General features: G+C 44.5%; 1 protein-coding gene across 1 annotated transcript in view; it reads left to right on the plus strand.

Moving 5' to 3' along the window:
• CHN2 (chimerin 2) overlaps window positions 1–19,550 on the plus strand; it is a 263,990-nt gene that overhangs the window by 220,784 nt on the left and 23,656 nt on the right. Inside the window, exon 7 of the mRNA XM_039862629.1 lies at window positions 10,567–10,644. Coding sequence (XP_039718563.1) covers window positions 10,567–10,644 — 78 coding nt within the window. The remainder of the gene's footprint in view (window positions 1–10,566; window positions 10,645–19,550) is intronic.

Raw genomic sequence — 19,550 nt, forward strand, 5'->3', positions numbered from 1 at the left:
TTCTCAATGAGGCCTTTCCTGACCATCGTGCTTTAAATTGCATCCTCCCTCCCCATCGCTCAGTTATATGCTTGCTTTCTTTTTCTTCATGGCACTTGTCACTTTCTAGAATAATTTGCAGTGTACTTGTTGATCGTGTTTATCGCCTGCCCTCCGAGAGAGCAGAGATTTTTGTCCGTTGCTCACTACTCTATACTCACTGACCGAAAACACTACCTGATATATAGTTAGTGCTTAATAAATATTTTCGGAAAGAGAGAAGGAAGGAAATAACTATGTTGGAAACATGTTCAAGAATAATTTTATCGCGTGAAAATAGAGCTGAGGTCAAATTGGACATGTCATTTCGCACTGAATTGTTTTTCAGGAATATATTAATGCTTACGCGGCATGACAGTCTCTCTTCCCGAAGAAGGTGGTGGCAGGTGGAGGTGTCTGCATCACTGCGTGAACTCTCACGTTCCATCTGGGAAGGGGCTACAGGGCCATAGACATGGCATAGGGTGGTCTCTCCAACACACAAAGAGGAAGTCCAATTGTAGAATTTGAAATTTTCAATCATTACTTACAGAGGAGACCAGAAATAAACTTAGGTCCACATTGGGAATAGGCAAGCATCCATATTTTAGAACTACTGAGTTCGTAAACATCCCTAGGAACTGTATTGGGCAGTATCAGCTGCACAGCTGTGAATGGCTTCAAGAACTATTTTTATTTGGGTGATCGTTCACTATAAAAAAATGCAGTGGGAGATTTGAGATTTTTTTCGTGTGAAATTTTAAAAAATCGTTTACTAGTTGTCTGTCGTTTTCCATGTGGGACAGTTTGCATGCAGAAAACAGCTGCTTAATTTGATTTTTTTTTTTTTTCTGTCAGTAAAGGTGTACTGTATTCCAGCTGCTAACCAAAGAACCTGGTAGAATGGCAGCTTGATGCTCTGTTTGGTACATTCCACTCTGCAAATTGCCATACTACTGTGATGACAAGAAAATGTAATTTAGCAAACTTATAGCCCCTGGCAGAGATTTCTCAGGCTCAACTGAGTGAGTGACAGTGGCAGAGAGTGGATAAGACAGAAATACACACGAGGGACTATACAGTTGGGTGCCTTAAAACAAAAATTGAACATCTTTGACTTTTGTAATAAAACCCATCATTTTGGGCACCTGCTTCTTTGGCCAGAGGCGGAAAGGCACGTGACAGGAAGGAAAATACGAAGAAAATGAGATGAATATAGAATAAGAGATGAGACTGACTTAACCTGAAAAAGCAAAATAGCAGCTGGGAACTTTGTAAGAGCTGCTGGTCCCTTAAAATGGGAATTGTTTACTTGGGTCTTAGTTTTACCTAAAGTTTACCTAAAGTATTATAAAGCAATTTTAAGAGGTTTGCCTCAACAAATGGTCCATTCTTTCAAAAATAACCCTTCCATACTTTTTTATACTCGCATTTCAGATATTTGACCCAGATTTTTAAAGTTCTTGTTAAGGAAACAGATTACAACGCTCGACTCTAAAACATTTCTTTCCTCTTTCAAAAATTGCACACAAAACAGAACAACAACAAAAAAGCTAACGACTACATGTTGAAATGTATGAGGTGCATAACACAACCTAAAAGGTCTTCTTCTATAACGTGGAGGATCTTTTGTTTCTACATCTCAGAAGTCTGTGAGAACCATCAAAAATCACCCCAAATCATTGACATCGGCTCAACACAACGGCTGGAGGAAGGATAGAGGAAGGACCACATTATAACATTGCTCAGTCAATCAACCCAAGAAGCATCAGATTATTTATTTGCTTCCAAACAAAGTCGTTTGGTTTATTTTAGAGACAACACCGGCCTTTCAGGTCGGGGTGAATGTTGAGTGTTAGGGATGAAGAGAAATAAGTCGTAAGAGAGGCGGCAAGACCGGTCTTTTGTCCCTTTTGTGTCTCTGGATTGAGAATGGTCATCTGTCCCCAGAGAACAGTTAGAGCAGCAGCTGGGCATGTCGTGCCGTCAGAGACCCAGGCCTCTCCCTCTCGAACCAGAATGCAGCAGGCTTGGGGTCCCTTGGAGTTTTCGGAGTCAGCCAGGTCAGCCATTGATCCCTGATGCTTCGGTGGACGCAAGTCAAACCAGGATGATTCGGCTTTCGCTAGCACATTGGCAAAAGCGATGGCAGGTCGCACCCTGGTCTCTGTCGTTTCCTCCGCGGTCATGGGAATGAGTCTGCAGTTTGGTCATATCCCTCTTTGTCGTCTTCCTCCGCTTTCAGGACTGAGAACCACAAGCAAAGACTGTAGCGAACCCTAAGGAGGCAGTTTTTACTTGGTATTTATAGTTTTTTCACTTGCCAGCACGAATAGAAAGCCAGATCTAGGATGCCACGGCAAGACCATAATGAAAATCTCCCTGCCCCTCTCTCCACGTAGATATTTTAGACACCGAAATAATGAGTAGTAAGCATACACTCAGTACACCCATAACCAGCCGTTAAAAGTATTTAAGTGCGACCCACAGACTGTGAAAAGAAAAGGAAAAAAGATTTCCCGCCACTGTTCTGAGTTGAATGAACACCTGCAGCATTTACTGAGTGTCTCCGGGCAGGATTTAACGTTTCGTGGTTTGGGGGAGAGAACGTGCAGCCCAGATTCATCACCCAACCCCAGAACTCCAGACGTATGTGTGGGATGCGAAGGGCAGAACTAAGGGGAAAAAACATGACCAGGTTGACTCCTTTTAAAATTAGAAGTCATTTTGATGGAAGGCAAGGAAAATAGAAAGACTGGAAAAAAGCGGGTATGTTTCTTTTTCATAAAACAAAACTTTTGTGAGTGCCAAGCTAGCGCTGACCTCATGCTAGTCACCGGAGATATAGTTGACATAAAAACTGTGGGGAGGGCCTCATTTAAGTTTGTAGGAAATCCCCTAATAAGAGAGGAGGGACGGGTCCTTGGGTCAGTGGGCTGTTAGTAGCCGGCTCTACTAATTTGCTACAATTTGAGCCCCAGCAAGTCCACAGAAAGACTGTCAGGAAAGCTGCTTCCATCCCCCAGAACACACCTGTTAGAGTTTTATATCAGAGACAACAGTTAATTGACAAAATAGTAGCTAATGATGATGGTAAGCTCTATAGTGGTCCTTTGACCTCAAGATATACTGTAGCCATGGACATTCATTCATTCATTCAACAAAATTTAGCAAGTGCTCACTTTGAGCCTGGTCCAAGGTATGACACTAGGGTCTTAATTGTGACCCGAGCTCACAGGGTGCCTGATCTCATAAAGCTAGCAGTCTACTGGGGTTCGTAGCTAATAATATAAAAATCATAGTGCTAGGTTGTGGTTACACATTCTCATGGTGACAAGAAGAATGAGATGGGAAGTGAGACTGTGAAGGTGGCAGGAGCCAGACCACACAGACCCCTGTAGGCCATGGTATGGAATTTTGCCTTTAGCTTAAGAATCTTTGGAGGTTTTCAGTGGCCTGATGCTAGTGGGCACGGGGTGGGCGTGAATAGAACCATGATCACGTTTTGTGTTTGAAAGGGCATTGATTTCTTTGACGGGGGTTGGGGTGTTCAGTAGCATTTACCACCTTCACACTTCCGTCTTCTCTGACAGTCCCCCTGAACCGAAGCCCTTGAGATTAGTGTCAGGGATCTCAATATTAGGAACACATTAGAATCTCCTGGGAGATATTTTTAAAGCACTGGCCCATTCCCAGACATTTGGCTCTAAGTGGTCTGAGGTAGATGGTGCTTGAGTAAGGTGATTGGTTGTTTGGTTGGTTGGTTGGTTGGTTGGTTGGTTCATTTTCTCAAGGTTGAGATCCACAGGTTCAGTGGAAAGCACAAAACAGGGATCCTCAAAGTAGGGTCCAGGGACCAGCAGCATCAGTGTCACCTGGAACTCATAAGGCATCCAGATTCTTGGGGCTGACCTCACACTGACTGAGCCGCAGACCCTGGGGCTGGGTCCCAGCAGTCTGTGTTTTAACAAGCTTTCAGGGGCCTGAGGCTGGCCCGAGTATAAGAAGCACTAGTTGTAGAGATTTGCAATCAAGAGAATCTGAAGTCTGGATCTGGTCCTAGATCTAGTCATCGAATAGCCCTCTGCTAGGGGTTTGGGGGCAAAGATACAAGTGATTGAACTTCTCTGACCCTTGGTTTCTCCACCTGTAGAAAGAGCAGGTGGGATTAGACGAGCTCAAAGTTTACCTATGATGTTAGGAATCTATCATCTATACACACTAAATCATAAAATTTTTATAATGTTCTTTTAAAACTGTATATTTTTAAATAATGGAACCAAAACATTGTAAGAAGCTCAAAAAATACAGAAAAGAAGAAAGAAGAAAATAAATGTCGATTAAAATTGCTCCACTCACAGATACCTGTTGCTTTGTCTTCAACAATTTGGTGTGTTGGAGATATGTTAGTCTGTTTTTTTCTATTTCCTGTGTGTATCTACTTACGAAGCTGGGAATCATGCTATCTATGGTCAGGAGCCCACTTCTTACTTAACATTGTGTCAGGGTCATACCCCTTCATCATTAAAAATGACTCGAATCATCGTTGTTATTGTCTACATAACATTCCATTACATGTTTATACCGTAATTTACTTAACCTGTCCCCTATCTTGGATGTGTAGGCCTTTCCTCATTTCTTTTATTATTTTTATGATGAATATTTACCTATCGATTATCTATGTGTTTACTTATTCATCTAATTCTTTGTCTAAAGACCTTAATAGAATCCTAGAAACTCTTTTTTGCTTTTAACTCTTTTTCCTAACTCTTTTTGCTAACTCTTTTTCCCAGACATGAGCCACTTCATACAGACATCAGCAGCATATTAGAGAGCTCTCCTCATGACACCCTCGCCAGCGCTAGTAACATTGATTTTCATCCTACGTACTGCCATGAGGTGGCAAATGCCTGCAGCTGCAGCGTAGTGTCTCTAGCAGGGGTATTGCTTGGGCTCGGTCTTTCAACACCTAAGGGGACCTCAAATTCAAGAGGCAGAGAAGTGAGGGGGACCCTGAGAGCACAAAGACTGGGGTGGGAATAGTAGGAAAACACTATCTAGGGACCGATGATGACATTTTCAATAAGTCCTCTTTAAAACACAGAACTAGAATTTACTTGAAGTCTGCAGAAGAATTACCGATTGATGGTAAATCGCTTTTTCTGGAAAGTGTTACTAAGGAGGCACAATGTCATGGTCCCGAGAGGTGGGTCTGCCTGCACCAGGGGAGAAGGGACCATTGGTCAGAGGAACTTCTGAGGTCCCTCTAGGCTTATGATGCTGGGTTACTAAAGGCAGCACAGAGGGAAGGCTATTCCTCTTTCTCCCACTGTCCCTTTTTCTCAGGTATTTTACGTGTGTGCGGTCACCCCAGTGGCTCTGTTTTCCCACATCTTCCTGCTCATTGACCTATCCTTGCCCCCTGGTCTTCACCTGACAACCTTGTGCTGCTTCTTGTTACCTGATTCCTTCTCACGTTCAGGATCCTAGTCGTAGAAAGAAAAACAGTGAGAGGCCATAGAAAACAGAATCCCATCTCTTTTCTGTAAAAAAAGAAAAAGGAAGTGGTGAGCTTATTTCACCACTTATTTATAGCCCCACCTACTTCCAAAAGTATCTTAAGTGGTGCCTGCTTTAGAAGAGGTGTCCGGGAGAACAAAAGTCTCCTTTTTAAAATCCAGACCAGGGAACACTAGCCCAGTGAGTCACTAACAGGCTAACAGTGGAGAGAGAGTAATTCTGGCATCTAATCCCTGGATATTTTTTTTTTAAGTGAACTTTATTTGGATGGGAAGCAGTTTAGAGAATAGAATAGTTAAAAGCATAGATTTAGTGTATACCCCAAAGAACTAAAAACAGATATTCAAACAAAAACTTGTTCAAAAATGTTCTTAGCAACACCACTCACATTAGCCAAAAGGTGAAAACAACCCAACTGTCCATCAGCTGATGAATGGATAAACAAAATATGTTCTCTCCTACAATGGGTTCTCATTCAGCAATAAAAACAATGAAGTACTGATACATGCTATGGCCTGGATGAACCTTGAAGACATGCTAAGTGAAAGAAACCAGACACGAAAGGCCGTATGTTGTATGATTCCATTATATGAATTATTCAGAGTAGGAAAATCCAGAGATAGGAAGATGATTGGTGATTTCCAAGAGCTGGAGAGAGAGAGAGGAATGGTGAATGACTGCTTAATGGGTATGGGGTTTCATTTTGGGTGATCGAAGTGTTCTAGAAGTAGGTAGAGGTAATCGCAGGACACTGTGAATTACTTAATGCTGCTGAACTGCTGAAATCTATACTTTAAAATGGTTAAAATGGTAAAATTTATGTTATGTGTATTTTACTATAATAAAAAATAAAATTGTTCTCGGAGGGAGAGGAGAAAGCACAGACCCGTTTAGTTGTGCCTGGGTTCTAATGTTAGCTCTACCGCTTACTAGCTGCGTGACCTTGGCGAAGTCACTTAATCACTCAGTTCCCATTTTCTCATCTATAAAGTGGTCATTATAATGGTACCTACCTCACAGAGTTATAAATCTTAAACGAGTCAACACATGCAGAGTGCTTAGTATAATACCTGGCACATAGGCAGCCTGCTGCAAATATTTGTGTTACTCATTTAACTCAGCTATTCTCAACTGGGGGCAGTTCTGCCTCAGAGTAAAGATTTGGCAATGTCTGCAGAGATTTTTGATTACTGCAGTGGACGGGGAACTCTACTGGCATCTAGTGAGGAGAAGCAAGGAATACCGCTAAACATCCGACAGTGTACAGCCTCCCACAACAAAGAATTATCTGGCCCTCCATGTCAGTAGTTCCAAAACTGAGAATCCCTGATTTAAAAAGCATGTAGGGGAAATGTGCTTCATCTAATGAATGTATGTATACATAATAGTCCATCAGACAGGAAATTTTGTTAGCAAAAGACAATCAGCAAAAATATTAAGCGACCACATATATAAGAACATGCATTATTCATTGTGGGGGGTATAAAAGAAACCAAGGCACTGTCCTTGAGACACTTGGCTAAAAATGCGCTCTGTGTGACAGAATTATTTAAGAAGGAAGTTTTTTCCAAGAGACGTTTGTAATCATTTTTCCTTTAATAAGGGGGTTATCTGGGGTCATCCTCACTACTCACAATAATGCTCGCTCGATGCCAACACTTCTGGTACCCTGTAATGACACATCTTAAGTGAACAGTGTGTAGTTCCTTCACAAGTCTGAATGTGTCTTATGTTTGGGTAAATTCTATTGAGCAAATATCTGAAAAAGAAATCACTGTCACCAATAGAAATAAAGATCAGTTGTTATCGAGACTCATGGACATAGATAGTAGACTAGTGGTTACCAGAGAGAAGGGGGGAGGGGGCAGGGAGATGGGGATAAAAGGGGTAAATATGTGGTGACAGAAAGAAATCTAACTGTGGGCAGTGAACACACAATGCAGTGTATATATATATATTGCATTGTGTGTACACACACACATACAACATACTGTTGAATTGTGCACTTGGAACTTACTGGATTTTGTTGATTAATGTCACTCCAATAATTTTTAATAATAAAAAAATAGTTGTTATAAGTAAAAGCACAGGCACAAGAGAAAATATTAAATCTCCTTGTATTCAATTATCCACATACCAAAAGGAAAAGGAGACCCATTTTGCCCACTTTCCATTTAAAGAGTTATTTTATCAGATTCTAAAACTGCATATCCATGTAACTAGCCTAGTTCAGATCACAGAATTCATTCTTACACAGAACGGTTCACCATCGTAAGGTCTCTTGATTTACTAGTAGTGAAGAGTTGGTAAGAGATCCTTATTCCGCCTCTCCACCTTTTTGCCTGTAGGCTAAGGAGTGGTAGATGCCCTTTAGGACCAGGCAATAGGAAGGAGGGCTAAGGAATCTGGGCGGAGCCCACTGTGAGGTTAGGTCCTGGAGGTCAGGTCCTTGGAAGCTGAAGCATGGCGATGAGTGATCGCAGGATGGGGCAGGAGACCCCACCCCACACAGTCACCTTTGCCCACTTTCCTCCACAACTCTAGCTTCCCTCACGTACAGGTACTTTCTGGCAACTTACGTTCATTCATTCAGTGCCTACTATGGCAAAGAATTTTATTAAATACTCTTATAGGGGAAACAAAAGTAAAATAGACATCGAGCATGTCACAGTGCATTTGCAATATGACAGAGGTAGAAGACGTGTTATAAATCGCTCTAATATTAGAAATGATAAGTGCAATAAGGAAAATGTGGAAAAAAAAACACTACGTGATTTCAGAGGAGAGAGTTTGCTCCCAGTGGGGAGTTCGGAGAAGTCTTTTTAGAAAGGGCGGCGTTTGAGTTAGAAAGTGAATGTCGCTGCAATGTAGACATGTTGAAATGATGTTGAAATATGCTAATGGACACAGCGGGCTACTGAGGCGAGACATTGAGTATGTCAGAGAAGAGGTTTTGTAGGATTTGTGGAGGGGGATGGAAGGAAATAGATGAGCTGGATAGATTGGGATGAGCTCACCAAAACCCGCAATGCCAGGTCGTGGTTAACTTATGGGGGATCAAAGAGCAGATGGAGTGGTGACCGGGCTAAGCAGACTGCTATGCTATGTGTGGAGGTGTGCTGGAGAGGCTCGAAGGGTCTGAGCTACCGGGGGGCAAGCATGATAAGAAGGGGGAAGACGCGGCCAATATTTCAGATAAAGCATTTGCCAGGACACAATGGAGGATGTGGCACCACACTGGCGTACTTAGACACCAGGATTTGGTATTCAGGAGCATGGGTGCTGGACACAGATGTTCTGGGTTCCAGTCCTAACTTGGCCGCTTAAACCAGCTGCATGTCTTTGGGAAAATTGCTTCACCTCTTGGTGACTCAGTCTCTTCATCCGAAACATGGGAATAAAAGTCTTGTTCCTCATACACATGTGCTGGAATTAAATGAGTAAGTGCCTTCTTATTGAGCTATTGAGCACAACGACTCATATTTTTTCTGAATATTGTCTGGCGCAACACGAGTCATTCTGCTCAACAGCTCAGTATAAAAATTGGCTGTTGTTAATGAAGGCGATAAGCAGATGCAATGGGAGAATGCACTTCTGAATAGTGATCGCCAGGAATAAAGAATTACACAGGGAAAAGATTGACCTTTTGTTACTCTTCAAAAGGCTGCTTGGAAGGGCTGGAATACAGAACAATGTCTCAGTAGAGGACGGGGTGAAATTCGTGGACCATCCGTCCACGTAGTGGCCCAACCATCCACGTTGTTCTAGCTTCCTAGTTGCAAAAGTATTGATTTTACTATGTGGCAATAGCTGCATTCAACTTTGCCAGTGGATCAGGAGTACTTCCAGATGTGATAAACGCCTTGGTCCTATTAATGGAGAGACCTAGGACCAAATCACTGTGGTCCCAAGGGAGACCATCACACAGATGATGATTTTGAAGAGCAAGGAGGGCACGAGGCTGGCGCACTGGCACTGGGTTAAGGAATTTTGTGTGTGGGTCGTGGGGAGTTGCCTGTAGTTGGCGGGGAGGAGACTGGGGAGTATCCTGGAACAGGACGTCTACCTCTTATTTTAAAATTTTGGCTGTGGAGCTGAGAGCTGAAATGCTATGTATGCTCTTCTTCCATGCCCCGTTCAGTGCTCAGACTGTTCTAATTTAATGCACGCATAAGAATAAAAATTAAGCTTTCAAGGGCTGGGACAGATTTTAAAAAAAGAGAAAGAGAGAGACTCGGGCTTTATCCCTATAAGATTAAACAATCATCAGGGTTTAAAGGTTTAATCTGCTGGAGTTGAGCCCAGGATGGGGTTCAGAGCCCCAAAATAATTGGATGCAGTCTCGGGCTTTGAACATCAGAGCTATTTGGGGTGTGTGTGTGTGTGTGTGTGTGCGTGTGTGTCTATGTGTGTGTCTGTGGGTGTGTGTCTGTATGTGTGTGTGTCTGTGTGTATATGTGTCTGTGCGAAATGCGCTAGCAGGTAGGAGAGTTCTCTCCTCGGCAGTGTGCTGTGTGTGGCAGGCAGGACAAAGCTGCCTGCCCCTGCCTCCTCCATTGATTCCTCAGTGGCTGACTGGACACAGCTTCCGGGGGTTGCTGTGCGCATCAATGTGTTCTATTGTTCCAGGCACACGTCGGCCTTAAGACAGAGCACGAAACAGGCCCGTCCTTATTCAGAGGCAGAGCCCCCTCCATCACTCAAACCGGCCCTCCCAGGTCACATGCTAGGAGGCCTCTGCAGACAGGGCGCAGCTGCCTCAAATCCACTGCCTAACATTAGCGCTGCTGGAAAACCCTGACAGCCCCGAGCTTCCCAGACTCCGTGGGGGAAACTAGAAAGATCTAGGGTCCGGGCACTATGTTCTCTGAGGAACTGTGGCTTGAAAATGAGAAAAAGTGTGCGGTGGTCCGAAAGCCTAAGCCGGGCAGGAAACGCCAGGAGCTGCTGGCCGTGGCCTTGGGGGTGAAGGTGGGAGTCAAAGGCGGCTTTCTTTGGCCCCCTCTCAAACTCTTTGCCTGTCCACAGATCTCCTCCCTCGTCCGGAGGGCCGCCCTCACGCACAACGACAACCACTTCAACTATGAGAAGACACACAACTTCAAGGTAAGCAGGACTTTGCATTCTTTCTTCTGTATAGAAGCAGGTGGGCGGGCGCAGTGTATGGTTTCCATCTGGTCTTCAATAGTAAAGTGACGAGACAGCGAATTCCTCGGCTTTCCATATTTAGCTTCTTTTCCTTCGGAACGGTTCACACTGCTTGATGCTCGTGCCTAGGATCACCTATATGTGTGTTAACTTAGTTCTGGAGAATTGGACCCGTTTGTTCTTCAGATTCCCATGTCCGATGAAAGAGAAACAGAGCCTGCCCAATCTGTGTCATTCGGGGACCTTCTGGGGACAGCGAAGTGGTACTTTTCCACTCAGAGCTGCGGTAAGAATATCGCTGTCTCCGAGCAAGCGAAAACAGTTGCCGCTTCACATTCTGTGTTTTGCCTTTTGTTTTCAGGGATGCTCATTCCTTTGGTTTATGTGTAGACAGCTGTGAAAGCAAATGACAGGCAATACCATCCAGTAGCTTTTGTTGGCGCTTCGGGTGCAGGGAGCACCCTGGCTGCCTTGCCAAGCTCCCTCCGGTCGCTGCCTTGATCTTGCTCACCAGACCAAACAAAAAGATATGGAAAGCCGGTGGGAGTTTAAGTGGATTTTCCCACATGTAGTTATAAACCGGAAATGCCGCTATCTTCATTTCAGACGAGCCTGCCATCAGAAAATGACGGCTTATTTCCTTGGCCCCAATGTGTTTTCCAAGAAGGGCTGGGAGGAGGTGCTGATGCCAATTCGGCTGAAGATGCTTTTGGGTGGAGGAGAGACAGGACAGAGGCAGAGGTTTTACGCCAGCAAATGGGCTGACAACTGGGAAGTTGGAGAGTGTGCAGAAGGATCCAAGACGAAAAGAAGAGGCAGGGGCAGCAAATTGTGAATCGCCTTCTTTTTTAAAACAAACAAACAAACAAACAAACAAAACAACTCTTGTTTCTTTAGGGCCAGTAGCCCAAGTGACTTTTGGAACTAGATAGCCCTTTGTCAGAGGTGACCAAGGAGACGTATTTTATTCTTTGCTTTCTGATCCTTCTTAAGGACAAATGTGTATCTATTAAATACACATTCGCGTTAGTTTGGTCTGTTTGCCCTGCTTCTGTTTTTAGAAAGCAAGCAGCTCAGGCATTTGCATGCTATAATTGAACTGAGGAATGGACTCGTTCAACCCTCCAAATTTGGCGTGAGGATGAAGAATTGCATTATATATGTCCTCATCCATGCCAAGGCTCTTAACATTTCTCCCATCACCGGATAGTGACAGGCCTAATTTGGGACATAACGAAAAAGTTATTTTTTTCTCTTTCTTATTTTCTACCTTTACCCTCATTAATATTTTGGCCTTAAGAAAGTGTTTGTCTAACTTTGAGCAAAAATCCTGATCCTTTGCATCTGGTGGACCCGCAGCCAAGGATGGGAACATGAATCTTCTCGGACTTGCACATTCTTTTCTTTCCTCTTGAAAAATCTAATTCTTCTGGCTTTAAGAGACAACTGGAATTATGCCCTATGGTGATACTATGTTTGCATGGACAGCTTCTCTCTATATATAGTGTGCCTGAGCTTGTGTGAAAAACGCACAAGCGTATTTAGTTGATTGATACTTTCAAAACAAATTTCAATTTTTTAATCTTAGGTCTCTGAATGGGAAATGAAGACTTTTAAAACAGAAAGACAGTGGAATCTTACTTTCTTAAACAGTGCTGTTGTTAACACGATCTGTATCAGTTATCACTGAAAAACACCAACAGCTTTTTGTAATACTTGCTTCAAAAATCAATATCTGTTCAGTGTGTTCTTTTCTAACTTAAAGCTATAGAGAAGAAAAAGCAGAAAACAGACAACTTGTTAGAGAGTATACACAGGCCAGACTGGAACGTTTCTCTTCAGTTTTAAATAGATATCTTAGAGACACAGCAGACCCTTGAGTTGCTGTGTCAGTTGATTATGGCTTTCAGTGGTACTGCTGGTGCCATTGTCCTTAAGAATGAGTGGCTTGGGCAGGAAGGGGTGGTTCTCTATGTCATTCCTTCCCCTACCACCCTCCTTCAGACCTCTTCTCACCCTCAACTGTCTTTGGAAGACCCGTCTAAAACCAGGTCCCTGCTATAAATAGAGCAGTGGGTTTTCAGTAACTCCACTGAGCTGAAGTGAAGAAGGAAAACTGGCTGAAGAAGATTCCTGCCATCTGCTTAAAATTAGTGTCAGATTAAGACATAAAACACAAACTTTTTATTTATGTTAACGTCTAGTTGGCTTTAATTCTCGATTTGTAATTTGGGTTATTATTTGAAGGTGTTCTGTGCAGGGCATAGAGTAAGTGTTCAATAAATGCAACAAAGGGTCACATTTTCATGCTGATCACTAAATGAGCCTAGAGGCTTCTTACCAGAGATTTAGCTCTGCCAGCCAATCTTAATGACTCACCACAATGAGATTTTTTTTTTTTTTTTTGGCCCAGATCAGGACTATTCACCCATATAAAAAGCTCTCTTGACTGTCCCCAGGCACTTCTTCAAGAAGAGTGATTGAACCACTGTAGGTACAGAGTGGAAACTCCTGGTGCATTCTTTCAGAAAGCTGCAGTCATTGCTTCTGAGGCCGTTTATGTACTGTCCTTACTCTGGAAAGCATGTCTCTCAAAAGCCTTCGGAAGCAAAGTAAAGTTGTGCCTCATTTCATGCAGTAATTATGTACTTTTCCACACTATATGCAGATACAGTTGTTGCTAATTTAAATCCTAAATTCTCTGGGGTTACTTGCACATCCTAAGCAGTTAAAGGTGTTTGTTGATGGAATGATGAAGGTAAGAAACTCCCATCTAATATGACAACTGTTTGATAAACAGAAAAATCGCTCCGTTATTTAACTCTTATTACATCTGCACCTCTGTTTACTTAGTTGACTTAAGGAGGTGCTCTTATAAATGGAATAGCTCTCTTATAGATGGGCTACTCCAATGACACCTTGTGGCTGAACTCTCGAAATCTGCAGGGTCAGCCAACCCCAGAGCCTCAACGGTTGGGATAACTGTCCTTCCTTCCCGACTTAGCGCAGTGATGGGGTAGCTGTGGCCAGCCTGGTACTCATTGGCCAAGAGCTTAGTTCTCTCAGCCCCAGTTTCCTCATCTGTAAAATGAGAGCATCGTAAGGTTTAAACAAGTCACCTACGGTCTCTGGCACCCAGTAAGTTTAGCTTCTATTCTCATTTAATTTTTATCTCTCATTTCTCTCATGGTTTTGTATTTAGCTTCTTCTCCGTCTCTATATTTCTTATTTTCCACCCTCTCTTCTTCATGCCCTTCTTTCTTTTCTCTCTCAATGCTTTCTTCCTCTCTCGTTAATTAGATGAAGCAGAAAAAATGAAAGAGCGTTGCGGGCAATGCGAATGGCGGGAGTGGAAACTCGGAGTTAGAAGTGAGCCTGGAAGGAAAAGGGTGCAGGGAAGAGGCCGTCTGGGGTAGAGAGGCACTCACTTCACGTCCAGGCGCTGACGCTGACGCTGACGCTGACGCCGACGGGGCGGGCGGGATCGCGGTGGCCGGATCGCTGCGGAAGGCCGGCCTGGGCGTTTCCCCACTCAGCTGCTCGTGTTCCCAGCTTTCCCGGGCTGTTCATCCCTGGTCCTTCTCCAGCTTCTCTCCCGCTACCCAGGCCTTCCAGGGCCATTCTTCTCTCCCTATGTGGAATATGGGTGGAGAGCAGAGGTCCAGAAATTTCTGAAGGGCGAAGAGCACACCACCGTAGCCCCAGCTCACCCCGTGTCCCTCATCCTCTGACCATCACTTATTTCCATGTCCCTGTCCCTCCCTCTCCCAGACCCCTGCCAGCTTTCCTTTTCTCTGTAGCGCTGACCACCAGCTGACATCATACATATTTACTGATGTGTTTGCCCTCCCCTTACCCTATAGAAACACCCACCACCTCCCTGGGGCGGGGTGGGGACAGAGATTTTTGTCTGTTTTACTTCATGCAGAAGAAACCCCAGTGTCCAGAGCAGGGCCTGTCCAGAGCAGAATGTCAGTAAGTGTTGGCTGAAAGCATGTGTAGCAGATATCTCAGAGTGCAGTGTCCCTGCTGGTCCCCACCCCACAGTTTGCCTCCTCCGTGGCTTGCTGCACTCGTGTTAGTTGTGCTCGAGTCCTTCCGGGTAGTGGGCCCTCGCCAGTGTCACAGACCACACCAGAGATGGAGACCGTATCGGGGTGTGTCAGGCCAGCTCTCATTTCCCACTTGGCCAAAGGGTCTGGCCTGCGTGGCTGCCCAGCGTCTCACACGTGGGGAAGCCGGGATGGGGAAGGACACACGCTCCGTTTACTCCTCTCGCCCCAGCTTCCTTTGTGGTCCCATCTGGACAAACATTAAAGGATTGCCCAGCTTACCCTTTTTATGTCCCCACTCGCAATAGATCGAGGCTACAGCAGTAGCATCCCATTCCCTGGTACACCACGTGTCACGTGTGCTCAGGTAGCATGCTCCTTCTAATATGCCTGCCCACCCCATAAGATCCTGCAGGGCAGGACTGGAAGTTCGGGAGGTTTTGTGGCTCATGTAGAGTTTCTGGGTCTGTCGTCAGTTTGCATTCTTATCAGTCTAGTGGCCATTTGCTTTAGAACAAGCCGTTTTTGCTTCCCATACGCAAACCCCTCTTTTCCCCGTCCTCCTTGGCCTCATAAAAACGTGTTGGCTCTTCATCCCCAATCAAGCCTGCCTACGTTCCCACGGGCAGGAATCAGCTTCAGAAATGGTGGTGGGTTTTATTTTGTTTCTTTTGTTTAATAATCAGAAAAGCCTGTTTGGGCAGAAACGAGTCCGCAACGGCTCAAAGAAAAGGCAGACTTCATCACCTTGACTATAAAATGAGGGCCTCAGAGTGAGGCTAGAATAAATGGGCTCTGGAAAGACTGGGCTTTATGCAGGAAAAATGGTTTCTGCTCCCAAAGTGCTATGAAGAGTCATTCTTTGTCTACCTCCTACTGTAGCCTCACTCCACCATTATAATTATTAGAAACTCCTTATTTTCCAGTAGTAGAACCCCCAGAAACTGTCGTAAGCTAAATAAGAGGCTATTTTATAGGAAGGTTTCATAGAACCCCGGGGCTCTGCTCGGGACTCAAGCAGGGGAGGAGACAGGAACCGGAAGTATACCTGGACCCGTTTCTCCTTCTCTTCCCCCTCCCTGCCTCCTTCTTCTCTCCCTTTCCCTCTCCCTCCCTCATTCTTTCATTTTCTCTCCCTCCCTCGGCACCACTTCATTGCTCTCTGGGTATCTGCCTCATTGTTCTCTCCCTGCACAAAAATGTCTTAGTCCATATGGTCTGCAGAATATGGCTGATGATGATCCCTGGATTATATTACAAGACCAGCCACAAAAGCCCAATTCCAAATTTCCAGAGAGAGAATTGGAATAGCCTGGCCTGCGCCAGGTGTCTGGCGTGCTCAAATAACTCTGACCATGGAGCACCCCTCCCCCACCCCGTAAACCTACAGATGGGGCCACAGGATGTCCGGGGGTGGACAGTGCCCAGGTTAAAAAAAAGGAGTCTTCCTGGGCCGATAGCCTAGAGACGTCAACTGTGATCCTTTCCTCCTCATTTTTAAGAATTCCCCTTCAAGTTTTACGTCCAAGTCCAGTTCTTTCCACTGGGTTCTGTTTGAAGTAAATCATGGAGCTACTCTAAGCCTAGATATTATTATTAATATTAATACTTGCGAGCCTAGGCATTCCGCAGCACGAATTAGTCTTGGCCTCTGTCTGCGTAAAAGGCAGAGTGTCCACTTTTTTCGGTTCTTTTACAAAGTGTGCCCACCCGTCTTGGGCCATTTTGGAGCGAGGACCAGCCCTCAGCAAAACGGGGCAGTAAGTGAGCGTCATTTTACATTCAAGGTGATGAAGTTTGCCTTTCCTTCGAGTAGTTCCAGCTCGCCACCGTCTACCCCGGGCTTGTTTCTCTTGCCCCCACCCCGCGTCCGGCCTCCACCCAGGTACTGCTGTCTGCCGAGTTCCTCCGCCGGCCCACCCTGCTGAGTCTCCGCAGCCTTAGAGTCTGGCTCTCAGCTTCTCCTCCATCTCATTCCTCGAGGCTTTGCGTCCCGCTGACGCGGTACACGTGGCCGTGAATTTCAAGTATCACCTGTTTCCTGACAAACCAGCCCGGTTTACTCGAAAACCCTTTCTTCTCTGATTCACCGAGATTCACTCTTGCTCCACAGATAATACATGCTCAATTCGAAAAGTGCTCGTTTAAGAGAATGGCAGCTGAAATGAATCTAGTGGCCATGCTTTAAATGGGTCCTCATGAGACCATAGCACGAAGCCTTTATCCAGTGGTATTTCATTCATGGTGGGGATTTGGGGCAAATGAGGAAACAATTTTTGGATAAGGTTCTCGTGGGGGTGTGTGCCTTCTCAGCTGGCCAGTGTTCAGCTTAACGCTTATCTTATATCTCCTTGGTACGTTTTTATGTAAATATTGAGAAACTGCCCCTGTAAGTTCTTTACAAACCAGCAAGTCTCGTGGACAGGGAAGAGTCTTTGACAAGAAACCTGACAAGGACTCCTTGCTTCGGCCACACCCCAAAGGAGTGGCTTAGCCAAGCTGTCTCACAAATGAAAGTCATCTGTTAACAAGTCTGACCCACATCAAGTGTTTAGCTGTTATTATTTTTATAGAGAGTTTGTTTTATTCCAAAGGCCACATAATTCAAAGAGATGATTCTAAATGACTCAGTGGATGCTTCTGGCATTTTAAGTCCAGAGAACTACTCCTTTTGTGTTCCGTGGGGAGGAAAAAGCACCAGTGATTACTGTACATATTAGTTGGGTGTTCTTGAAAGTTCTAATAAGAAGAAGCTATTTAGACAGTTATTTTTTATTCGGTGAATACGGACTGAGTGCCGATGACATGCCAGCACTGCCGGGTCAAGACAGAGAGGGGTGACGTGAGCCTGTGAACTCTTCCTCTTTTGAGCAGCTCTCAGCCACTGCGTCTAGCTCCCCAGGGGACACTTGGCAGTGTCTGGAGACATTTCTGATTCTCGCCGCTGGGTTCGTTAATGGCATCTTGCAGACGCCAGGGATGCTGCTAACCATCCTCCAATGACCAGGACAGGCACCCACCACGAAGACTTATGTGGCCCCAATGTCAGTAGTGCCAAGATTGAGAAATCTTGCAAGAGACCATGGGGGGCCCCTGGAGGTTTTTGAGCAGGGAGATGTCAAAAAAATTTGGTGCCGATGGCTTCACATACCTGAGAGGAAGTTACTACCACAGAAGATGTGACTTTATGCAATGGGAGATACTCAGTATGTGGTTGTCAGTGCTTTAGAAATTAAATCTTATTTTAAATGTACTAGAACAGCTGCTAAATAGAGAAATCTGGGGGGCCAATGGTGCCATGGGTGAGAGACCGGCTCTCCTGCAGCATCTGCTCAGCAGGCCTCTCAGGAAACCCCAAAGTCTTCCATCACAATTGCACTCTGCTATTTTTCTCAGATCCGAAAAGGTTCACCTCAAGGTCAGTATTTCATTTGATCTTACAAGTCCCTGGTCTCAAGTTGATTTCTCATTTAAATTCAATGTCATGTGATTCAGGGAAATGCAGTAGATTATAGAAAAAACTCTTGGCTGAGACAAGGAGGCCAAGTGTTCCTGACCACAGACAAGCTGCCTGCTCTCCTCAGGTAACTCTGGGCAAAGGCTAGACTAGATGACTCCCCCAAAATTCAGCGACTCCTAGCTGGAAGTGACTTTACCCACCTCTACCCTGCTCCTGCATGCATTAAAAGTAGCAAAGAAAACATTGCTTTTGACCCAAAGAGTTTTTTAAAACAAAGTAAAAGAGTATATTTTTAATATAAATAATAAAAGTGACAAACTGAGGTGATATGTTTTCAGTCTATAATGGTGATTCTCTACCACTTTGTCCCCGGGAGCACAGGTGGCAAAGTCTGCAGACATTTGTGGTGGTCGCAGCTGACAGGGGTTACCGGCATCTAGGGGTTAGAGGCCAGGGAGGCCGCTAAACATCCACAAAGCACGATTCACCCAGCCAAAACGTGAACCGTGCCAAGGTGGAGAAACCCTGATGCTGACTGATAAGAAAAAGCAAACTTTCTCAACCGTAGCACATCAAAAATAGCACTTTCTGCTCCTTACGGTCCAGAACCTGGGCTGAGCCGATTATGCACTTGGGCAGTATCTACACTGACCCATCAAAACATACTTGTTATGAAACCACCAGGGACTCCTGCCTTCCAGCTTCAGCAGATGTGAGACAAATAACATCCTGCTCATTTGGAAAGAGTCAAGTCAGGGGACACTCGCTGAGCGCTGGAGAATTTTCTTGACAAATTCTTCTCGCTCTTGTTTTTACAAAATGGCCATTCCTGGGCTATTTGTCAAACATGTCTTATCTCCTGCAATATCATCTTTTTCTGTTTGGTGTGGTTTTTGAATTCCAGGCAGACCTTGCCCAGTATAATAGTCTTGGACAGACATTCTTCCTGTCTGGGGTATTTTCTTCCTGTCTAGGGTATTTTAGTTACTGCCCTAAAGTTTGCAAAATGTTTTTTTTTTTTTCCCCTGAAAAGATATTCTTGAAAATCAATAAACTTCAGAGAATGGAAAAAGCTGATTAGTGATTTTTCAAGATACGGGGTATTTCATTGGGAGAGTTGACATAATAAACTCAACCAGAAATAAAATGGATTCAGAGAGAGTGCCTGAACATCACATGCAACTTACTGTCTAGAGATTGTCCTTGTGGACTCAAAAGAAAATTGAACAATATATCGGCCATGAAAATAAACAGTGGCCCATCACAAAGACGAAATTAGGCAGTGGGCCTAAAATAATGTTTAACTAACCCTGTATGCCCCTCTCCACCATTTCATTTGATTCCTGTGGGAA

Source organism: Pteropus medius, unplaced genomic scaffold, assembly GCF_902729225.1.
Source record: "Pteropus medius unplaced genomic scaffold, Ma_sr-lr_union100, whole genome shotgun sequence".
Lineage (NCBI taxonomy): Eukaryota > Metazoa > Chordata > Mammalia > Chiroptera > Pteropodidae > Pteropus > Pteropus medius.